The sequence below is a fragment of the Malania oleifera genome, chromosome 10 (assembly GCF_029873635.1).
Source record: "Malania oleifera isolate guangnan ecotype guangnan chromosome 10, ASM2987363v1, whole genome shotgun sequence".
Lineage (NCBI taxonomy): Eukaryota > Viridiplantae > Streptophyta > Magnoliopsida > Santalales > Ximeniaceae > Malania > Malania oleifera.
The window spans coordinates 3297815-3322330 of record NC_080426.1 but is presented as its reverse complement, the minus strand read 5'-3'; the positions used below and the strand labels follow the sequence as shown (position 1 = coordinate 3322330).

Genomic DNA, 24516 nt, shown 5'->3' with positions numbered 1-24516 from the left:
CATACAAGCATAACTGAGCATTGCAAGAAAGCTCGAGGACCTCTTGATTCGGCCTTCGATAGGGGACCACGGCGGCGTGTTGGCGTGGTCAGCGCTCTCTGAAGCCACCCTAACCAAGAGGTTCCAAAGGTTTCTCGCGACGCTAGGTTTTGTGTTTACGTTCAAAATTCATCATCGTGGTCACGGATGAGGGCCATAAACCATTGCATCTTCATAATTAGCGGGGTCGACGGAGTCAAAACGGATGCAATCACAGTACGCCCGAGGATGGAGTCCTCGATGCTGTGTGTTCTCTTGATGCGGCTTTCGATAGGGGACCACGACGGTGTGTTGGTGCGGTCGGCGGTCTCCGAAGCCACTTGATCCAAGAGGTCCCTGAGCCTTCTCGCGATGCTTGGTTTTGCGTGTACACCAAAAAATTCTTTATCGTAGTCATGTATAAGGGCTATAAACCACCGCATCTTCACAATCAGTGGGGCCGACGGAGTCAAAACGGATGCAATCGCAGTACGCTCGGGGACAGAGTCCGCGACGGTACACATTCTCTTGATGGGGCCTTCAACAGGGGACCACGACGGCGTGTTCTCATGGTCGGCACTCACCGAAGCCACCCAATCCAAGAGGTCCCCGAGCTTTCTCGCGACGCTCGGTTTTGCATGTACGCCGCAAATTCGTCATCGTGGTCACGGATGAGGGCCATAAACCGCCGCATCTTCACAATCAGTAGGCTGACGGAGTCAAAATGGATACAATCGCAGTATGTTCAAGGACAAAGTCCTTCACAGTACGCGTTGTCTTGATGCGTCCTTCGACAAGGGACCGCGACGGCGTGTTGGTGTGGTTGGCACTCACTGAAGCCACCCAATCTAAGAGTTCCTCGAGCTTTCTCGTGATGCTCGATTTTTTGTGTAGGCCGCAAATTCGTCATTGTGGTTACAGATGAGGGTCGTAAACCGCTGTATCTTCACAATTAGCGGGGCCGACAGAGTCAAAATAGATGCAATTGTAGTACGCTCGGGGACAGAGTCCTTGAAGGTACGCGTTCTATTGATGCGGCCTTCGACAGCGGACCCCGGCAGTGTGTTGGCGCTGTTGGCGCTCTCCGAAGCCACCCGATCTAAGAGGTCCTCGAGCTTTCTCGCGACGTTCGATTCTTCGTGCATGCCACAAAATTTGTCATTGTGGTCACAGATGAGGGTCATAAACCGCTGCATCTTCACAATCAGCGGGGCCGAAAGAGTCAAAACGGAAGCAATCACAGTACGCCTGGGGACAAAGTCCTCGATGGTACGTGTTCTCTTTATGTTGCCTTCGACAGGGGACTGTGGCGAAAATGTTGGCGCGGTCAGCGCTCTCCTTAGTCACCTGATCGGAGAGGTCCTTGAGCTTTCTTGCGACGCTCGGTTTTGCATGTACGCCGCCAAATTCGTTATCATTGTCACGGATGAGGGTCATAAACCACCGCATCTTGAAAATCAGCGGGGCCGATGGAATCAAAACAGATGCAGTCACGGTACACCCGGGGACAGAGTCCTCAATGGTACGCGTTCTCTTGATGCGACCTTCGATAGGGGACCGCGGTGGCGTGTTGGCACGGTTGGTGCTCTCCAAAGCCACCCGATCCAAAAGGTGCCCGAGCTTTCTTGCGACGCTCGGTTCTTCGTGCCCGCCGCAAAATTTGTCATCTCTGTCACGGATGAGGACCACAAATTCCCGTATCTTCACAATCAATGGGGTCGACGGAGACAAAACGGATGCAATCGCAGTATGCCTGGGGATAGAGTCCTTGACGGTACGCGTTCTCATGATGCCGCATTCGACAGGGGACTGTGACGGTAGGTTGGCGCGATCAGCGCTCTCCGTAGTCACCTGATCGGAGAGGTCCCTGAGCTTTCTTGCGACGCTAGGTTTTGCATGTACGCCGCCAAATTCGTCATCTTGGTCACGGATGAGGGCCATAAACCGCCGCATCTTCACAATCAGCGGGGCCAACAAAGTCAAAACGGATGCAATCACAGTACACCCGGGGACAGAGTCCTTAACGGTACGTGATCTCTTGATGCGGCCTTGGATAGGGGACCGCGGCGGCGTGTTGGTACGGTTAGTGCTCTCTGAAGCCACCTAATCCAAGAGGTCCCCGAGCTTTTTTTGCGACGCTCGGTTCTTCGTTCATGCTGCAAAATTAGTCATCGTGGTCACAGATTAGGGTCATAAACCGCCGCATCTTCACAATCAATGGGGCCGACGGAGTCAAAACGGATGCAATCGCAGTACGCTTAGGGACAGAGTCCTCGACAGTACGCGTTCTCTTGATGGGGCCTTCGACAGGGGACCGCGACGGCGTGTTGGTGTGGTCGGCACTCAACGAAGCCACCCAATCCAAGAGTTCCCTAAGCTTTCTTGTGACGCTCAGTTTTGTGTGTAGGCCGCATATTCGTTATTGTGGTCACGGATGAGGGCCATAAACCACAGTATCTTCACAATCAGCGGAGCCGACGGAGTTAAAACAGATTCAATTGCAGTACGCCTGGGGACATAGTCCTTGAAGGTACGCATTCTCTTGATGCGACCTTCGACAACGGACCTCGGTAGCGTGTTGGCGCTGTCGGCGCTCTCAAAAGCCACCAAATCCAAGAGGTCCTCGAGTTTTCTCGCAACGCTCGATTTTGCGTGCACGCCATCAGATTCGTCATTGTGGTCATGGATGAGGGTCATAAACCACCGCATCTTCACAATTAACGGGGTCGACGAAGTCAAAATGGATGCAATAACTATGACATTTACGCCGACATAATTCATAACGTAAAAATCACAGCATCTACACTGTTATTATTCATAACGTAAAAATTTTGACATCTACACCAACATAATTCATAATATAATAAACATGAAATTCTTGCCTTGTTTAACATAATATTCTAAAACCATAGTTCCTGTACTATTTTAATGGTTTTTCCTGAAAACTGTTATAACATGCTTATCTTGAAAAAATCATAATATTTTAATATAACATAGTTTTCATGAAAATATTATACTCATGCCACAAAAATGTAAGTAGCCTTCTAAATTCATCATTTGTTATGAAATCATATTTTCTTATAAAATGTGTTCAAACCATTACCATGTTCAACAATAGTATTCCCAAATATAGTTCTATAACATATATATTTTTCTGAAAATAAATGTTGTATTACAATAAATAATTTTATGAAAAATGCTGACTTAATTTATCCCCTTACCTAACTTTCTGAGAAGTCTTATATTTAATCCAAATCTACATTCATGGTGTTCCTAACTCAACACCCTGGAATTTACATTTTTCCCAACAAAACTTCAGTATTATTCCATCTAGTACATTTCCTCAGTTCAGAAATACCAAATACCCTATAAAACTTAAAATACTCAACTTACCCAGATTTGGGATGGTATCCAAGTTGGCCTAACCAATGATCTACTCCAAATTTGGGGTACGGGAGTTATTAAGAGACTTATTTTTAATTAATTAGTATTAATTTAAAAATACTAAAATATTGAGCATCTGAAATTGAAGTAGGATTTCTAAAATTTAGGGCCCAGGTGAACGCCACGGGTGAAATTTTGGGCCCCGCAGGTAAAATTCAGAAAATTAAGTGGAGCTGTTAAATGTTAGTTTAAATATTAATTTGAGGTATATGGAGCATAGGGAAGGTTAGATGGGTATTATTTTTGAGAACTAGATTAATTAATCTGGGGAAAATGTAAATTTTAGGAATTGAATTTCGGGCGCCAAGGAAGTAGGATTTGAGGTTCTAGTGAGACTCTCAGTAAGTCAGGTAAGGGGAATAAATTATAGTAGCATTTTTAGAATTATTGTTTAAATTAATATGTGAAAATGAGCCTATAATATTTTGCCTGAAAATTATTATGATATAAATATCAGATAAATTGTGTGACATTTGAAAAATTTTAAATTGTGATATTTTAGAGTGTAAAATATAACGATGAGTAATTTTTGAAAAAATATTGAAATGAGAATTATTGATGTGATTAGTGAAAAATAATGAAATATGGTATTTATATGTGTGTAGAAATATTTTATCTGAAAAATGAGATTTTGTAAATTACTGATATTGGAAAATAATGAAATGTGACATTTATTTGTGAGTGAAAATTATTTGCATGAGAAATGAGTTTGTACAAATTAATGGTATGAGTATTTTGGAAAAATGTGAAAATACGTGAATTACGATATATATTATTACGAGATGGTGAAATGTGCACAGAAAATGATGAGAATATTTATATTGAACTGAATTACGATATATTAGAATATGATTGATGAAATGCTAATACCGCATAATGATTGCGGGTACGTGGTAGTAAACCCTGTTGGATGGTTATGACATTAAGTATGGTACTGTTGCTAGTGATGTTAGTGCAACCATACGGAATCTTGGAGCGTATGACGTGACAGTCGACTGAGCCATTTTGTAGGGTTGTTGGGTCCCCTGAGTCCGGATCAGGGTTATAGGCCGGCTAGTTGTACTACAGACGCGATATGTGATATGATATTTGATCTAACCGGGTTGGCCAATTTCGGTTAGATCCAGCCTTTGGGTTATACAACCTTAATCATTGGGGAAAGCATGTCGTGGATAGAAAGATCCTCAGGGTGACCATGAGTTACAAATGCGATGTTGGTATTTGATACCAAGGATACTCATGAGCCGGAAAGTAAAATGGAAACAGAAAGTAAAAGAATGATAAAATTGGCTAAAATGAGAAATGAAAGAAGAAATGAAAATTAAGAAATAAAAAATGATAAAATTGAGAAATAGAACCATATGAGTTAATAATATAAATAATTGATGCGAAGTAAAACTCTCCACCTAAGAGATTACTGAGTAAGGTGAGTGCCCTGATAGGTATCAGATGTGGTCATATATGATTGCATAACGTGTTAGGGTAGAAGGAAGCTACTTGTATGGACGGGTAATCTTCCCTATTCTCAGGAACTTCGCGGATAATTATGTGTTGAAAATCATTGAATTTGAGAAATGATTTTAAAACTTATAAAAGCTTGTGTTGTATATCTATATGATTATGAGAATGTATATATCAGTGTATTTTCTTAGATGAAATGATGATTTGAAAAGTAAAGTGTATTATAATTGAACTCATATGGCCACACTCTGTAAATAATTTTGTAACGACCCGAAAAATAATGATATTTAAATACTAAAGAGAGAGGGAAATTGAAACAGAAACGGACTCCCAGAGCTCATAAGTAGGCCTCGTCGACGAAGCCATGCCTCGTCGAAGAGAAGATGCCAAGAGGGGTTTTTGGATAGTCTGAAATTCGTTGATAAGGGAGGAAGTTCGTCGACGAAATTATTGAAGGACTCGTCGACGAGGTAACGTGTCTCGTCGATAAATCCGGCTCTACAAATAGTGGAAAACTCAGATTTTTATTAGATTTTAGCGCAAAATTAACCCTCTCTCTCTCTTTAAAAACGCTCCCCTCTCATTCTCTCTTCGATTTCGGCCCTAATTCACGCCGAATTGACGATTGGAAGCCACCACGACGCTCCAGGCGAAGTTCTCTGCAAGTCTGCTGGAGCTGATCGTTGGTGGAATTGGCTTGGATTTTATCCCAATCTCAGGGTAAGACATTCTATTCAGTATTTGTCTTTCCTTCAGTTATAAGAAATACAATACATGAAGAAATACTGATGTTTTGTTCAGAGAAAAATTGATTTTCAGGGTATTAAGTGGAGAACTCTGCGGGTATAGAGCCAGAATTTAGTAGGGGTTTTTCAGAATTAAGGTAAGGGAAATATGCTATGTTAGGGTTTTAAGAATATTAACAGAGTTTTCATAGATATATATATATACCAGTTATTATGCAGTTTCTACAGAACGAATGTTTTAATGTTGTGTGGTCTGAGTAGATATTTACCTGATGTAAAATTTATACAGTATTTCAGCATATCATGTTATATAGCATGTATATACAGTTATTCACAGATGATTAACAGACAGATTTATATAGATTTTATTCAGTTCAGTATATCATAGTTTTTACAGAATGCTATGTTTTCCTGAAAATCATAACACATAATTTATAAAGACAAATTATACAATTATAGCATCGAGATGCCACAGTTACTCAGATTTTACAGTACATAATTATAGCGTTATGGTTATTTTAGAAACATAATGAAAACAGTAAAAGTATAAATATATAGATGTACTTATATAGTATCAGATCCCTGTGGAAAGATTACAGACAGATACAGTACAGATATAGAACATAGAGCACGGTACTGTTGATAGATACAAATAGAGTGCAACCACATATCTCAGATAGTGTGTGGGTACCGTCGACCGTGCTCGGAGAGTCTGCAGCTCCCTAGTTCGTTGGGTGGAGGGGGCCGGTTTGACAAGGTAGCAGCCAATCCCGCGCCTAGGAGAGTATGCAGTTTGGTCGGGTTGAGGTAATGTAGAGTATAGTAACTTACCTGGAGGGCCGACCAGGTTAAGTCTCGCCTACGGGCTGCACAACCCTGTCATTAGGGGTCAAATCATGACATACAGAGTCTCAGGGAAAGAACACAGTTATGTATATGTATACAGTTTTACAGTTTTTATTGTATATAGTATGATGTAGCACTATGAATGATAGAAAGTTCAGATGATACAAATGTTTTAAGTTATTATACATGTGTTGTACATAATTGCCAGATTATGTAGTTTTTAAATACTTTTATTAGAATTTTATGACTCGGTCGCCACTTACTAGTAATAACATATTTCCACTTACTGAGCATCGACTCACGCCATTACTTTACCATTTTTCAAGTGAGACAGTTAGGCGAGTAGATTAGACTCGCGGATAGGAAGTTTACTTGATTACCCTGGATGTAGGGTGAGTTATGACAGGGTTTTGTATCTTTGAGGTAGATGATGCTGGAGGGGTTTATTTTATATAGTTATGACTTGTATATACTAGATTCTGGTATTGTATAGTATATATATATATAAATGGTTATATGATTTGTGTTTCTGCTGCTTAGGTATGGATGTAGATATACATTAAAAAAAAAAATGGTAAGAATTTTGAGGATGTTACAAATTTATTCATTCTTACTGAGACGTGTCTCATCCAAATTATCTAAATTTTTCAGGGAACAAGGATAGACCAGGTGATAGAGCTCCATGATCATAGGGAGCAGAGATTCTGACACACAGGGTGAATTTTTGGATTAGGGGGTGTGTAATTTTTCCTAGTATTGAGTAGTTTTTGAGTTTGTGATAATGATGTATATGTGTGTATGTAGATACTCTGAATATTGTATTCTGAATGATATAAATACACTGTCTTCCGCTGTTAGGTTTTATAAATAAAATGACTTTTTACCCGGTACCCAATGCTGGTCGGGTCATACGAATTATAGTAGGATTGTTGACGTGGCCGATTTATGGATGTTATCGATGACGAGTGTAAATTATTCATTATTGTGTATAAAAAAAAAAAATTTGTATGGAACTAACAGGGCGTCACAATATATGTATCTTATCCTTTCCAATATTTACTTAGATTGACGCAAAGTACCCAAAGATTTAAAATAGGTAACAATTTTTTGCTAGATAAGTTTGATCAACGTAAACAAACCCAAGTTTTGAAGATCTAAAAGTGCTACATCTCCTTATAGTTTCATTTCTTGATTACCAAGTTTCAATTTTGGATGATTTTTGAATGGTAATCATATAAATTTTTTTCTAGAGAAGAAAATGGTTCAACTCATTCGTGATGTAGGCTGGCCATGCTCTTTTCTATTGTTAGGATAGGCACTGAAAAGCTCGTCAAGGCTTGGGTCCTCAACTACCAAATATAATATATAATATATATAAACTTAACTATCCCAAGTTCAGTAGAACGATGAGTAAGTTAGGTGTCGATCCATAGGGACTGGTGTGCAGTTGTTAATCACTTCTAGCCTAATTTACTACACTTTGTGTAAAAGGTAAAACGATGAGATTTTGAAAAGGTTTTTCTAACAACTACTTAAAGCATGTAAATTTACGTTAACACTACTCCTACAAAGCAGATCTTAGATTATGAATCAAGCTTAGACTGTCGTGCGCGCTAACTATGTCCAATCAGCTATTCGTCCTAGGCTAACGGATAAGTGAACATACGATGGCATAGAGTAGCGAAGGTGTACAAATTGTCCGGAGCACGATTAAGGAACAAGGGTATACTCCATCACAATGATCATGAGATCACCTTGTACATGAACCGTAGCCTAGTTTGTATAATTGAATGACTCCCTAATTATGCTATCCTTTACCCTAGGGTTTCAACACAATCAAAGATGTAAACTTGCATGGAAATCAAAGTGTAAGTATTGAAAGTGCATGTATTTAAATGAGAGAAGTAAAGAAAGTATGTAAAAATCGGCTTTAATTACAACTCGAAAGTCTGTCACTAACGATCGGGAATACAATCAAAAGAACATTTATCTACGTGGTAGCACAAGGAACACGAAAGCTGTCACAGGTTTTCAGCGATTCCATGCACGAACCAATACAAGAATTGACATAAAAAAAATAGTAAATCATTCTACTTCGCTCTCAATGGCTTTCTAGGTCTATCACCAACCTAAAAGGGGTCAAAGAAGAACCCTAGACACGTAGACAAAGTTATATTTGATGCCCAAAAGGGTTTACAAGGTTTTAAATTCAAAATAGGAAAGTTCTGTAGAAAATCTTGCAAAGTAGTTCGCTGGCGCTTTGTTGGAATTTGTGTATTCCCAAGAGGGGAGTGAATTGGGTATTTAAAAATTCCTCATAGGTTTGGTCCAAATTTCACAACCAGTCACAAACCTAGGGTCTTTCCATATATTCATAAACCCAATCAATCTCAATAGTCATACATAAGCATTCAAATGCTGGAATTTAAAATGCGGAAATTAAAAGTAGACACAAGAAATGTTATCGGGGTTCGGCCAACTGTGCCTACGACCCCGCCTCGGCTCGCAAGCCTGAAGATTCCATTAATGTTCACTTAACGGGTGGAGCGACACCGGTTACAATCAGGTCAAATTAACAGGACTGACCTCAACCTTTACAAATTCTCCTTGCGGGGTGGAGAAGGCCCTACCAATCCTTACGGTCTAGATCAACACCCCCTCAGGTCATGCTTGGAATACAACCAAAAAATATAAATTTGCGTACAAGTAAGGATGCTTTTAATACAAGCAAATTTGTACCAGTATTAATCAATGCACACCAATATGATAAGAACTATAAGTTCGGTGCAAACATGTGAGATAACACTCAAGGTAATGTCAATAATCAATCAAGTGTGAGAGTATATTATCATTCTATCTTTGAAACAATATATAAGTATATATCAATCACAAATAAGGTTTCAAAGATTTCCAAGAATATAATCAAAATATCTCAAAATGATTTTCACAAGATTAAGCATAGGAGATATTTTCAAAGTAAGTTTGTCAAAAAGTTTTCTACAAAACACAAGACAAGCCTAAGAGTCTTGCAATGAAAAATGCAAAGACTCACAAGCTAGTAAAAAGTTTCCCCACAAAATAAATATTGATTAACTCAAGGGGGAAAGCTTTTAGGCTTAACTCTCAATAAAAATCAACAAGCAATATGAGAGTATAAATTTGTATAGGAAGTGTAAGAACTCTCAAAGCACTCACACCAAATATGATTTTGCAAGAGAATGAAAATCCGTGGAGTATTTGGGCTTGAATGTGAAAGAGAGGCACTAAAATTTCAGAGGAAAAATATGTTAATCAAATCTCTAATCCCTTCTTAAATTTTACAAATGAGCTCATATATATAGCTTCACATAAAATTTTGACCGTTGAGATATGGTGGGAATAATTAAAAAAGTTTTAAATCAGTTTAACCCAAATAACCCTGTGTTACTGCAGTTAAAATTATTTCAACCTGAGAATTTTGGTCGACCGAACAGATACATAAGAAAAAGTAACTTTTTCATGTTTGGGTGTCTGATCAAGGGTTCGGTCTACTGACCAAGGCGATTTTCTAAAAGGTCCGTGGTTTAGTCACTTAGTCTTAAGTTTGGTTTACCGAACTCATATGTTCGGTCGCTCAAGGGCGATTTGAACGTAAACGTTCAGGCATCCGAGTTGTTAGAAAAGTACTTAATAGAAGTTTGGTCGACCGAGGCATTTTCAACGTACCTGGTTCGGTCACCCGAATCCCTTTCCAACTTAAGATTTTTGGTCCTGTTTGAGTTAAAATTTAAGTGCAGAGGCCTAGGGTCTATCTAAGGCTAAGGCTATTTAACTTAGCCTAAAAAACTTGGTGTCGGTCGAATGAATCCTTAAGGTCTATCTATGGTTTTGAGCTTATAGATTGTAATTATTTATCTATTACTTTGATAGATGAAACATTTTTTAATGTGCGAAAAAATTGAGTTGAGATATGATTGGCAATTGAGTTATCCATAGTCTAAGCAATTGAGTTAAATAGACGTTCAACTCTCTAATATTTTTTTTATTCTTTATTTTTGTTGTTTGTATATTTTACCTTATTTATTGAATTTGTGATGCTCCAACTCTTATATTTTTGTATTTTTATTTTTGTCGTTTGTATGTTTTAGGTTATTTAGTGAATTGGTGTATTCACATTCTAATGGATCCCTTAAGTCTCCTCCTTTGAATATGAATCTAAGTGCTCCTCTATCCCAAAAATGTGAACATGGTATTTGAGTCTTTCCGTTTTTAAAAAATAAAGAAAATATGGACATTATTCAATTAAAATGTTAAAAATTAAATAAAAATTGGGAATTAAAATTTGAAGATATGAATCTAATTTGTTATTTTAAAATTATTTTAAAAAATAATTTCATTTTTTTGAAAATTTGTAAGAAATTACTTTTTCTTTGTATTTTGGCGTATAGGAGTATATTAAAGCTTGAATTGTGAAAGAGTGTCCTTTGATTGATGTAGGAGTATATTAAAGCTTGTCATTTGACCATTTTTTTTTATTATAAAAATTTAATGATTCTTTTAATTTTATTATTATACGGTTTCTACTTTATAGCAGTATGAATTAAATTTTTTCTTTTATGACCAAAGGTATGAGTAAGGTGTTAAGAAGAGCAATTTCAATTATAGGGTGGTTAAGGGTTCACTATATCTCATGAATGCAAAATTCAGTATTGAATTTCATGCTATCCTTGGACAATGTTCAATTATATTCCTAAGTCTCAATGGTTCTTAGAAAAATACATCATTGTTTTATCATGACATTTCTCATGGAATGTTGATTTATAGATTCTTGAAAGAACTGAAATTTTGATATAAAATAAAAATATTTTTTACTTATGCTTTAATTAGTTTGTGTAACTTCGTAAAATATTATTGCATCTTTTACCTGCTTGGCAAAGGAAAGAAAGAACAAAGGACATCAGTGCACAAGGCTCCCATGTTACACTTGCGTTTTGCAGTGTTGGCATAGGGAACCCTACCTCCGTCCGAGAGCTTGCTAAAAAAGGTGAGTGTCTTGATTAATATCAGATGTAGCCACACTGGGTTGCATAACGTATTAGGATAGAGAGAAACTATTTATATGAGCGGGTAATCTTCCCTATTTTCGGAAACTTCTGCCTATAAACATTTGTGTGAATGTGTGTGAATACGAGATAAACTATCCACCTGAGGGCTTACCGAGTAAGGTAAGTTCCCTGATATGCTTTAGTTGTAGCCATAAGTTGCATAAAGTATCAGAGTAGAGGAGTACTATTTGTATGGGCGGGGTAATCACCTAAATCCTTGGGAACTTTCATTAGTAAAATATGCTGCATGTATGTGAGTAGAGATAGAGAATGATTTCATAATTATGGATTAATTTGTAAATGATGATTATATATTGTACACAAATCTCATGATAGCCACACACTAGTATTAATCTATTCCGTCTTATTGAAATGTGTCTCACCCGATATGAATTTCATCTTTTTCAAGACCTCCGCATGATCGAACTCAATGAGCTCGGGGTAGGCATAACATTTTTGAGAGAAAGAGGGTATAGACTTTTGATGTATACTTTTGGTTTTTTTTAAAGTTTTCTGAGATGTATATATTTGAATATTAGATGTTGGAAAATACTATTTTGGGATATATGTATATAGAACTCTGGTATGTTATAAAGCTAAATGGAAACATGTGGCACCTGGGCCCCATTTAGCGGGTTCGAGGCATCACAGATACCAACGATTTTGACCCAACTAGAGTGAGCTTGACCTCAATGTTTTTTTTTTTTTTCTCCTATAGAAGGCATCTCACCTAATTGAAGCTCAAATATCATTATAAACCCAAAATCTTCTTATTATACATCTGATGTGAGATCATAACACTTAGCATACCTACCCTATTGAAGTCACCAACAAATCCTCAATAAGAAACATTGTGGGAACTTTGGGACATTACAAAATTGAAATTAAGATGGAGATACTATGTTTGGTGCATAAGAATGAAATGGAATCAAGTTTTTACCTAATTTCATGATATTCTCTATTATAATTATCATTTTCATTTTACTCTTCGACATGCCAATTTGGGAATCAAACATAATGTGAGGTACATAATAAGTTTGATTTCCAGATCACGTTCCCTCTAAATTATCAAATCCACCAACTTTTTTGAACTATTTGTAAAATTTGTAGAGATAGTTGAAGCACTACTTTAATCAACGAGAGAAGCTAGGGCACATCTTGGGTGGTACCTTAGAGCCTTTAAGGTCTCGCTCACTTGTGAAAAATAACATGTGTTATCTTTTAATTTCAGATTCATATATATATATATATATATATATATATATAAATTTTGAAATTTGTATTTTTGAAAATTTAAAAATAAAAAAAAAAGATTTCCAAAATCAAAGCATTCATAAGTTTTTCTATACAAAAAATAATTTTTTTGACACATGTGTGAGAGGTACATACAATATTATTGAATGGAACATATGCTATCTAGGGGCCTTGGGACTAATTGCTCAAGTGTAGTGTGTTTCTCTTGTATAAAAATTTGAATATTACTTACAATTTTACTTTTGAAAGATTAATTTTAAGCTTAGTTACATAGAATAATTCTCTAAGTATAATAAATTATTAAATTGAGTTCTCTAATTATTTTCAATAATTATTGCATTGGTGATACTTCAAAATTTTAACTTAAATAATAGTCTATTAAAAATCATCCAAAATTTAGGGTTGTATTTAGTTCCAAAAAAATAGTTTTTAATTTTCTTTAAATTTTTCATTGAATTATTAAATGACAGCTTATTTTTAGTTTTCAAGATTTATATTAAAAAGATAAAAAATAAATGATTGTTTTGTTTTGAAAAATAATTTTTATTTTTCTTCTTTATATTTTTTTAATAGTTAAAGACCTGATATATTGTTTTTTAAAAAGTATATAAGAAACTAAGAATTTTTAAATAATAAAAAAGATAATTTAAGTATAATTTGAGCTTGAAAATTAAAAAATATGGTATATTTTTGTAATTATTTAGAAAATTAGAAATCAAAAATTAAAATTTGTTTTTAAATTTTTTACTGTAAATATTACAAAATTAAAAAATAAACTAACATTTTATAATTTTTTAAAAGATTAAAAACAAAAAAAAATATTTTTGACAACTAATTAATCAAGCGCTTAAATTCTGTAACCATAAAGCAGAACACAACTACCCATTTGGATTTTGGAGAGAGAGTGAGAGAGGCACTTCGCCCGTTGACGGATTTTTCTGTTGCGATCAGCCGATTCCTGTCTCTTTTGGTGATATCTATAGAGTGCGTTTGTTCAATCAATCAGTAGGTCGCAGGTTCTCCAGTTACAAGCGGACATGGCCGCTGGAATTTTGGTTTGGGCCCTAATTTCTGGTCTACTGCTCCTAATTGTGAGATTCATTGCAGTTGTGATAGCTGGAAGGAAGAGTAGAAGGAGAGCCGTTGGTTTCTTCCACCCCTACACGAACGATGGCGGCGGTGGCGAGAGGGTGCTCTGGTGCGCCGTCAAAGCCATCCAGGAAGAACGCCCCGATCTTGACTGTGTTATTTACACGGGCGATCACGACGCTTCGCCCGAGAGCTTGATGGCTCGTGCCGTCGATCGCTTTGGGGTCAAGCTGATTTCTTCTCCGAAGGTCACCCCCTCTCTCTCTCTCTCTCTCTCTCTCTCTCTCTCTCTCTCTCTCTCTCTCTCTCGTATTATTGGGGTTTCGGGGGGACGTTTTCATGACATTAAGATACTTGCGAATAATTTATTGTTGGTTTCGTAATTTGGTTGGAATGTTTTTCTTGTCAATTGGGTTTTTTTGTGTTTGTTTTTGTTTCTTCAAATGGGTTTTTGTGTCTTTCTCATCTCCCCCCCCCCCCCCCGGCCCCCTAATTCTGGTTTGGTTAGTCTAGATTATGGAATTGCAAATTGGATCTTAGACTCTTTAGAACTTAGAATTGCTACCTATAAGCACTGCAGGGCTACAAACGAACTACAGTTTTGAGCTGTTCATGTTTGTCTTGGTGATTTTGCGTTGAGGTTGAGGTTCTCCCGAAAAATTGGGTCTTAGGACTTTGTTCATGCTTAGATTCTGTCTGTTTGACTGAATTTCAGCTGGTTCATCCTTAATTTTGTATCCAATTCACATTCTAATCCCACTTTTGAGTAAAAAAAAATTGAACTCTTAGATTATGTAGTGTTAATTAGTGACGATAATTTGATTTTTGGTCAACCATTTTAGTGGTTTCTTTGCCAAGTTTAATAGCAGGGCTAATTGAAATCACCTTCCTTACCATTCTCAAGCCCAATTTAGATGACCTTGAAGTTGGTTTAGTTTGGTGTTTGATCAATATTATTACCAGAATTTGTTGTCAAAAACCAGCGAAGTTTGCTTTATATTCCTCATGGTTTAATAGTCATGGAAAAGATATTTTTGATGTCCTTCGACTGTAATAATGTTTGAAGGCTGACAACTTGATCTTTTACTGTTACATAAATTTTCATCTATTTTAAAGGAAATTTTCTCTGAAGCTTGTAAATATAATTGTATTGACTGATGTTTTTATATGTTGAGAATTTGGATATTTCTTTGTTTGATGCTGGTTCCTCATTTGTTATTGAAGATCTCATTCTAGTCTATATGGGGTTTCCTAGTGTCTAATTTTATTTTTTTAATAAATTCAATGCTCAGGTGGTGCTGCTGTATAAAAGGAAGTGGGTTGAAGAAACCACTTACCCTCACTTTACCATGATTGGTCAAAGCATGGGTTCAATGTATCTTTCATGGGAAGCTTTATGCAAGTTCACTCCTTTATATTATTTTGACACCAGTGGATACGCTTTTACATATCCAGTTGCTCGTTTTTTTGGATGCAAAGTTATATGCTATACACATTATCCAACAATAAGTCTAGACATGATATCTCGTGTCCGTGAGCAGAGTTGGATGTATAACAATGATGTTAGAATTGCTCAGAGGTTTGCTTTCTCTTAACTTACTTCCTTATGCATGTTTCCATGATCTTCAAATGATAGGTCTAAATTTGGAACATTATGAGGACTCTCTCATGATAATTACTCGTGAAAACTTAGTCCATGGTGGGGGAGTGGGACTTCTTTGTTTCTTTTTTTCTTTTGTTTTGCATGATAGGATCTTCCAGATCAGTATTCTCATATGCTGTTCATTGAATTTAAGGACTCTCTCCTCGTTAAGCACTGAGACACACCTGGTGTTAGGTCTTACGGATTTTCTGTGGTGTTTGTTAGTTGCCATTTAATAGCCTGAGATTTTTCATTGGTAGATTTATGCATTTGCCTCTTATGCATCACATGGCAAGGACTTGTTTTCTATGTCAGGCAACATTTTTCAGTCTTCTCTACTGTAACCTCAAAATGTTTTACTTCATGGCAGTGTTTGGCTATCCCGGTGCAAGATCTTCTATTATACATTATTTAGTTGGATGTACGGCATTGTAGGCTCTTGTGCTCACCTTGCTATGGCTAATTCTTCATGGACTAGGACCCATATTGAAAAGCTTTGGGGAACTTCCCATCGTATTAAGCGAGTCTATCCCCCTTGTGATACTTCAGGACTTCAGGTTTGTAAATTCTTAACTTCTTCAATGTGAAATATTCCTGGTTATTTTCTACCATCTCTCTCTCTCTCTCTCTCTCTCTCTCTCTCTCGCGCGCGCACACACGCACACACACACATAGAGCCTACTGATTCTGTCACTTAAGGAGCAAAATTTTTAATCTACAGCAGGACTACCCACAAGTTCCTTTGGTCCAGTAACTTGAAAGGAGCAAGCTTGAAAAACCTAGCTTAAAAGCTTGATCCCAAATTACTAATAGTAGATCTCAAGATACCGCTCAAGGGGCTGTTTTGGTTCATGTTTCTGAGAATTTGGTGTCCATGACATCTTATATTCTTGCATTTGTTTTGGGGCTTTAATCTAACATGCTGTAGGGATGAAGGATTCCCACAAAATATGGGAATCCTGTTTTTCAAGCTAAGTTGTCCCCACTCTTTTGGTTGGTTGGAGATTAGAGCACTCCATAATATAATCTTGTTACACAGTATTATTATATTTATAATTATAAATTGTTATAATGAACATAAAAATTAATAAAATTATTATTATTATTATTATTATAATGATAGTGTAACATAATGCTTGAAATCTTGAGGCTATATTGCTCCCTATTATTTCACATAATTGGATTATTATGTGTTGATTTTGTTTTCCTATTTTAGGTTGTTGAAATTTTTTAGAATATGGGTTTATTTTGGCGCATATCCTTCGTTAGTTTTGGTGCTGAAACTATGATTATTGTTCCTATATTTTTCATGCATGGGTCAAAGGTAAAATGATAATCTATTTGAAATGTATATCAAGACTCCTGTTTAACGGAATTCTAACATGTACACCTGTGTACAGTCCTGTGAATTTTATGATGCAAGTCAAACAAAAATATTCCCATGATGCTAGCATACCATTTCTAGGAATGAGATTCATGAGAATGTAATTTTGTGGGAATATTTTTCAACCTGTGAAATAGGCGCCACCTTGGTCACTTATTGTTGGAAAATAGAAGGAAAAATTTTTAGTAATAAAATTAATATTGAATAAAAACACAAATACATATCAAAAGTTGAGACATGGAAGGATCACTGTTGTTAAAGCTGATTTCATGCTACGTAGTACATTTCTCGGTGCATATAGTTATTGCATGAATGATTTCCAGGATTATTGAGTTGGTTCGATTTTGTGTACACCCACAAACAATAGAGCTATAGGAGATATAGTGTCATTTAGTTGCCCAACAAAATATAAATCTCAAGAAAGAGTAGAATATAAAGTTTTTTGAAGAAGAAAAGGCGTATTTTGAAATGAAACTGGATTACAGTTTATATAGGTAAAATTAAGTATAACTTTTGGCCTCGTATATATGAAACTGTTAAAGTAGTAGTTAATATTTTAAGCATTAAAGCTAATATATTAAATTTAATGTATGTTTAATTAAAATAAAACCTATGGTTGTCGTTTAATATTTATTAAACAGATTTTTTTTTTAAAAAATTTGAAACATATAATATTAATATCAACCATCCCTCACCTAGTTCAAAATATAAAAAATAAAAATAAAATATTTTTTTAAAAAAAAACAAAGAAAGATAAAAACTGGATTGGTGAATATTAAATATTTGAACCAAATTCTCTTAGCAGAACAATAGAAACATATTACTCACATAACATCTCTAGACACAAAATTCATACGGATTGGTACGAATAGGCCATGCACCGCACTTGGATATTCGTGAATGCTCTAAAAATTTTTAATCTATTAAACTTTCATAGGAAGTGGCCCCACTTTTATGCCCATAGAGGTAAATCTATCAAGTGTGTAACTGCAACTAAACACACCATTTAACAAAGTATATGTATTTATTAAGAGATAAACTCAATCTCATAATCATTACAGTTGCACTATTCAAAGATAGTAGGATGATCAAAACAAATAATAGCGCTCACCAAACTACTCAATGACTTGTTATTATCTATTGAACATAATTCATGGGATCTCCAATCTAATAGATTGTTTGCCAACATTAGTAGTTTATGTTAAGGGCTTACGACACATCCCACTAGATTTCTTTTTCTTTTCTTTTCCATTAGCTTTCTAGCTAACCCTTTAGATAAAAAGTTTAGTAATCAACTGTCGTTTCTATATTATCGTATTGGTACTATGTAGTTCGACTTTTTTGTGATAGCACTAATAATAGCCTAGTTTGACTATTCAATTAGTTCAGGTTAGTCCACAAATATACTAACCAAGGTCAATTGTAACGACCTCAAATTCCTTAATAGAAAATGAAATATAAACGGGGACACCTGCCAATCATAGCGGAAACCTAAGCAAGCAGCAAGTATAAAATCTCAATCATTCAACCATAAAATATAATACCAGAGTTATCTATATTCCCAAAATACTGTATTTATTTACATTCTTCCAAAATATTTCAAAATACATCTAGGATCCCATAATCAAAATAATTCTGATCCTAGCACATTGCTTACCCTCCTAACGGGGTAATATATCACTGACTCAACGGCGGTCACGACCCGTCGGTCTTTCAGGGTCTCCTGAAAAATTAATTTAGTTCGGGGGTGAGACACTTCTCAGTAAGGGAAAATAAACTAAATACAGCTGTGTGACAACATGAACATTTAAGACAATTATACATATACAGTACATTTCATATTTTCGTAAACGTTCATCATATCATACTGAATAATCACATGCTTTCATATTTTCTAATAAGTCATATCGTACATAAAACATCTGTTATAACTGATAATGCTGAAAATATACCCATGATGAATAGCTAACTAATGTCATGTATTACCCCCCATGTCGGGTTGTGCAGCCCGAAGGTGGGACCCGATAATGGCTAATCGACTACTGCCGAGTCAAAAATGTCTGTAAGTACGATGAACCCATCACACTCTGGTCCGGACTGTCAGGTGGACGTCCACACTCTACTGAAAGCCACATCGACTATCCATCTCCCACCCCCTCGTGGGGTGGTTAGTACTAATCTGATAATAAATATCTGATTTATAAGTTATGGTACCGCGCTCCTGAGCTGAACTAAACTAACATTCAGATTCTGATAACATATAATATATGATAATATAACATCTTTTATAATTTCATAAATACGGCCTTGCGCCGAATATTTCATAAATACGGCCTCGTGCTGTAATCATTTCATATATACACGGCCTCGCGCCGAAATCATACATGAATACATCATTTTGAAAATAATCGATTTATCATATATTTGTCAATGTCATAATGTACTGTATACTTTCATAATTTCTCAAACCACACTTCATTCATATCATTATCATATCATAATAATTCTCCACGTAAAATAATATTCATGCCACACATTTGCCGTATAAAATCATACATTTCAACATAATAGTAGTATTTTTCTCAAACGTATATCTCCTTCGTAATCTATAGATATAATACATGCTTTCCAGAAAATAACTTTTCTCATAAATAATAATAATTTGTATGAAAATAACTGCTTTAGTTTATTCCCTTACCTGACTACTGAGAAAAGTTCCTATAAACTTTGGTCTCACACTCGTAAGATTTCCTAATCAATATCCTGAAAATGAAAACTCTCAATATTAAACTTCAGTATTTCCACGTGTATATTATTTCTTATAACTACCGTAAGACCAAATTTGGCTTAAAAAGTCTTACCTCAACTCAGTGATGAATTCCAACTTGCTTCCACCAACGATCCGCTCTGACAGAATTGGAGAGAATTTTTCCAGGAGCGTCGTGGTGACTTCGGATTTTCGAACCGGCGTAAATCCAGCCCAAAATCGAAGAGAGAGAGAGTGAAAACCGAAGGGAGGAGAGAGAGGATGAGAGTTTACTTAATCTTGAAGTTAAAATCCAGATTTTTGATATTTATAGGACTGAATTCATCGACGAGCCACGTCATTCGTCGACGAGTCCTTTAATAATTTTGTCGATGAAATCCACTCCTCGTCGATGAAATTCAGTCTACTCAAAAATCTCTCTCGGTATCTCCTCATCGATGAATCCCGTCTTCGTCGACGAATTCTCTTATACCCTCGTCGACAAATTTCCTATATTCGTTGACGAAGCCCTGATGATTCCTTCGGTTATTTCTTTCAAAGTGCAATGTTGTCAATGAACGCGAACGACCTCCTCCTTCTGTTACTGTTTTTCATTTCCCTTCATCTTTATTATTTAAATTCTATTTTTATTCGGGTTGTCACATCAATACTATGGTTATGTGTCTATTATCCACTTGGACAATGCACTATAAAATTACACATCTATGTGTATTATTATCATACTCGAATTAATTTTCTTGCGCCATTTAAGGTTCGTAAATTTAGGTAACTACATCTCCATACTACTGTTCTCATGCAAATACTATGTCTCATTTGCAACTATCTTACTTTGTAAAAACATTAATAATAATTATCGAGCATATTAATTTAATTGCAGATTTATGCACTGCTGTTTATTTCACATATGAATAAATTATCAAAACACTTTAATTAATTGATTATGCCAACAGAGTATAAATGCATCCATAAGTAATTACAAATAAAAACTTAGATTTTTTAGTAGCAGTCTTGCCCCGATTCTACTATTATTTTGAATATTGGACTCATGTAACTTATCTCCAATTATTTGAACAATCATCTAGAGAATTTAAAAGAGTAATTTCAATCCGTCTCAAAAAAGAAAAAAATAAATAACAAAACATATCAATAAACAACTCATGAATCCCATCAATACAATACTGAGAAAAGACATTAGACTTCAAAAAAACCTTTTTAAAAAAAACTAATATTGCTATTTCACCAAAAAAAAATAATGTCATTGAATTTGGTTGCTTAGAAAAAATGATAATTTAATGTGAAAATTAAATAATGAAAATCATGTATCAAATTTATGATTTACAAATAAGATAATATAGTAACCTCAAATTTAAGTGTTCAGAATTCAAATCTTTAAGCACTTGAATAAATAAATGGAGACATGCTAGTGTTTATTGAAATTTATAAAGTATATAATGGAATCAAAGTTTTTTTTTTTTCTTCTTTAAGCAATTTTTTATATATGCAATTTATTTATTTATTTTCGTTCTGAAAATAGATAATAGAACTCGGCTTTAAGATTGTTGAAAAAATATAATAGAAGGAAAAATATTTATAGTAAAATTAATATAAATAAAAACACAAATACTTATCAGAAGCTAAGATGTGGAAGGACCACTATCCTTAAAGCCGGTTTTGCGCCTACGGAGAATATTTATCGGTGCATATAGTCATTGTGCGTACGACTTCCAAGATTACTCAATTGGCTCGATTTTGTGTGCTCTCACAAACAGCAAAGCTATAGGAAATGTAATGTTATTTAGTTACCGAGAAAAATATAAATTTTAAGAAAGAGTAGAGGATAAAATTATTTTGAAGAAGAAAAAATGTATTTTGAAATGAAGTTGGATCACAGTTTATGTAAGTAAAATTAAGTATAACATCCAGCATCATAAATTTAACGTATACTTAATTAAAATAAAACCAACAGCTGTTGTTTAATATTTATTGAACATATTTTTTTTAAAAAAATTGAAACGTACCCAATGTAGTGGAGGGGGAAAAAATCAAGGATAAGATGGTAGAAGAAAATAAATAAGATATCTACTAGGACTACTATTGGATGATGGAGAGATAAGTATGTAAGAAAGAGTAGAGATATGTTTCTTTGGTTAACCCTTTTTTAGGTTGCATAGAGGAGTAACTTTCAGTTGATTATTACAGCAGATTAATGGTATTTGGTTGTATATATGTGTATGTGCTAGTGCATATTTCTATCATTTTGTTTTGTGAGATTCATTTCTTTAACATACAATTCTCCTCCTACACGCTTATAGTTTGGGTCATATGCACGTGGTTCTCATAAGCTGCATGCTTGCAGGTTCTTCCATTGGAAAGATCAGTGAAAACTCCAATAATTATTTCTGTTGCTCAGTTCCGTCCAGAGAAGGTGGGCATGCTTGTATGATCTTTATGAGCAAAAGGTATACAGCTTTAGTGGCTCATGTTAGGGCGTTGGTTACTTATTACATGTCCTGTTAAACTTGATTCTCATCTCCCAGGCTCATACTCTCCAGCTTGAAGCCTTTTCTGTTGCAGTCAGCCAATTAGATGCAGATCGGCCTAGACCAAAGCTGCAGTTTGTGGGCAGTTGTCGTAATAGGTCAGATGAGGAAAGATTGCAAAATTTGAAAAACAAATCTATCGAATTAAAAGTGGAGGGAGATGTGGAGTTCTACAAGAATATGATGTACAGGTCCGTGTATATTTCTATCTAATCTTGATAATTCTAAACATCATTTTAAATTTATTGAATTCCAGCTGTGTATACTAAATATCAAAGATAAAAACAATTTTTTTGGGAGATTAGATTGAGCAGAAAGCCATGTTAAAATATGTCATGTGGAGCATAAGTTTCATGCCACAGAATTTGATGGTCCCTCATCTGTTGTTACTGGCAATATAGCATGCCTAAAGATAAATGAATGAACTTGATGGATTAATGACCCGACTGGTTGGAGCCCCTACTCTGCAGTGGCTTGGCCAATAATCAATTGTTTGTCCTCTAACCACAGCAGAACTATGAATATATCATTTAGCTATGCACGAGTGAAGTTTATTGTGTTAATGGCCTTGTGCAGTATAAGCATGGGAACATGATCAATGATTACTTGTTCTTGTCAAAACTGGTTGCAGGGACTTGGTGAGACTTTTGGGAGGAGCTGTTGCTGGGATTCATTCCATGACAGATGAACACTTTGGCATTAGTGTTGTAGAATACATGGCTGCAGGCGCAATACCAATTGGTGGGCATTCTTATTTTTATCTGTTTTTTATGTTGAATTTACTCCGATTCTAAAATTATGTTACTGCTTTGATATGCATTGAAGAAGTTTTCTTTCTTTTTCAGCTCACAATTCTGCGGGGCCTAAAATGGACATTGTTCTGGAAGAAGAAGGACAGCAAACTGGATTCCTTGCCCAGACCGTGGAAGAATTTGCGGAAGCCATCCTCAAAATTGTAAGGATGTCAGAATCTGAGAGACTCGAGATGGCTGCTGCTGCACGGAGAAGGGCAGGCAGGTTCTCGGAGCAAAGATTTTATGATGATTTCAAAGCTGCCATCCGATCCCTTCTGTGCCATGCTTCTGAGTGATGGAAAAAACAACATTTATGTTTCCAGTGATGGAACGGTTATAATTGTCACAAGGATTTCTGTTAAAGCTTATCATGAGAGAAGGTAGGAAAAAAAAATTGTTAGTGGGAAAGGTTGATGTTTCCTACGCTGTTGGCAGTTTTGACATAGAAATTTTGCTGTTTCTTGTTGTCCTTCATTTCCATCCCAACTTTTATCTGACTTGACGGGCCAAGTTGCCTGTTATTTGCTGATGCTGATATTGAGTTTTAGGTGTGGTCAAATGGGTTAGCGGGTAGGTTTGGATGGATCATAAATGGGTATAGATTAAATGGGTTTGGATTGAATCGTTTACTAACAGGTGACTAGTACATAAATTCAAATTTGCCTGTTCAATAAATGAGTACTTGTTAAGAATCCTTTTAAAAATATAATTTATTTATTTTTAATTTTTTAAAATATTTTATTTAAAGTGACATTTTTTGTATTTTATTTATTTGTATTTTAATAAAAAAATATAAAACGTAGAAAATATCACATATTTTTAATTAATATTTTTAATTTTTATTAAATGGGTTACCTAGGATATTCAATCCAAACTTGTCTGACCCATTTATTAAATGAGTTATCTTTAACTAAATTCGAACTTGATTTAAATAAAGTGGATCACGAGTCACCATCACTGCACTTGCTTCAGTACTTATGAACCGTTTATATAGATGATACTTATAATTTCAAAACCATCATCCTGTCAACCTTGAGTTAGGAATAGAAAAAGAAAAAGAAAACAAAACAATTACCCTACTCAATTAGAATGAATTTAGATAAAATAAAATACAAAATTATATTAATTTTATTTCATATTCATGTAAGTACAGATCCTCCAAAATTCATACTTTCAAATTCTTTTATTTTTTTATAGAAAAATAGAGCTGTAAAATTAAAGGAAAAAGAAAAAGAACAACTGAAGTTGTTTGAGGTTTTAGTTGCCCAGCAACATTGGGTCTACAGTATTTTATAAATATTTATTTCAATCAAAGGGTACAAGTTGTCAAGTCCAGTAAGTTATTTGGATTGAACTTAATTTGTAATTTGACTCAACTCGAGACTTGAATGACTAAAATAGTTTAACAAATTGAATTTGAGTTTTATTATACCATTTACAAACCTAA

At 35.4% G+C, this 24516-nt stretch overlaps 1 protein-coding gene across 3 annotated transcripts; it reads left to right on the top strand.

The window, feature by feature from the left end:
* Nucleotides 1–13711: 13711 nt before the first annotated feature.
* LOC131165678 (GDP-Man:Man(3)GlcNAc(2)-PP-Dol alpha-1,2-mannosyltransferase) lies at nt 13712–23628 on the top strand. Of its 3 annotated transcripts, XM_058123671.1 has the most exons (8): nt 13730–13858; nt 13961–14190; nt 15235–15521; nt 15955–16141; nt 22092–22160; nt 22273–22466; nt 22907–23016; nt 23121–23628. In XM_058123671.1, exons 2-8 carry the CDS (start codon nt 14140–14142, stop codon nt 23363–23365), a joined length of 1143 nt encoding a protein of 380 aa, XP_057979654.1. In that variant the 5' UTR covers nt 13730–13858; nt 13961–14139; the 3' UTR covers nt 23366–23628. The 3 variants fall into 3 exon arrangements, with proteins under 3 accessions (XP_057979652.1, XP_057979654.1, XP_057979653.1); XM_058123669.1 differs by having other exon boundaries at nt 13712–14190; XM_058123670.1 differs by having other exon boundaries at nt 13733–14190; nt 22288–22466.
* The last annotated feature ends 888 nt before the right edge of the window (nt 23629–24516 follow it).

Excerpts from the sequence above, each read along its gene's own strand:
- LOC131165678 (XM_058123669.1), top strand. The coding sequence starts at position 13,891 with ATGGCCGCTGGAATTTTGGTTTGGGCCCTAATTTCTGGTCTACTGCTC. Across the intron at positions 16,142-22,091 it reads GTGATACTTCAGGACTTCAG|GTTCTTCCATTGGAAAGATC; the intron begins GTTTGTAAATTC and ends GCATGCTTGCAG. Across the intron at positions 22,467-22,906 it reads TACAAGAATATGATGTACAG|GGACTTGGTGAGACTTTTGG; the intron begins GTCCGTGTATAT and ends AACTGGTTGCAG.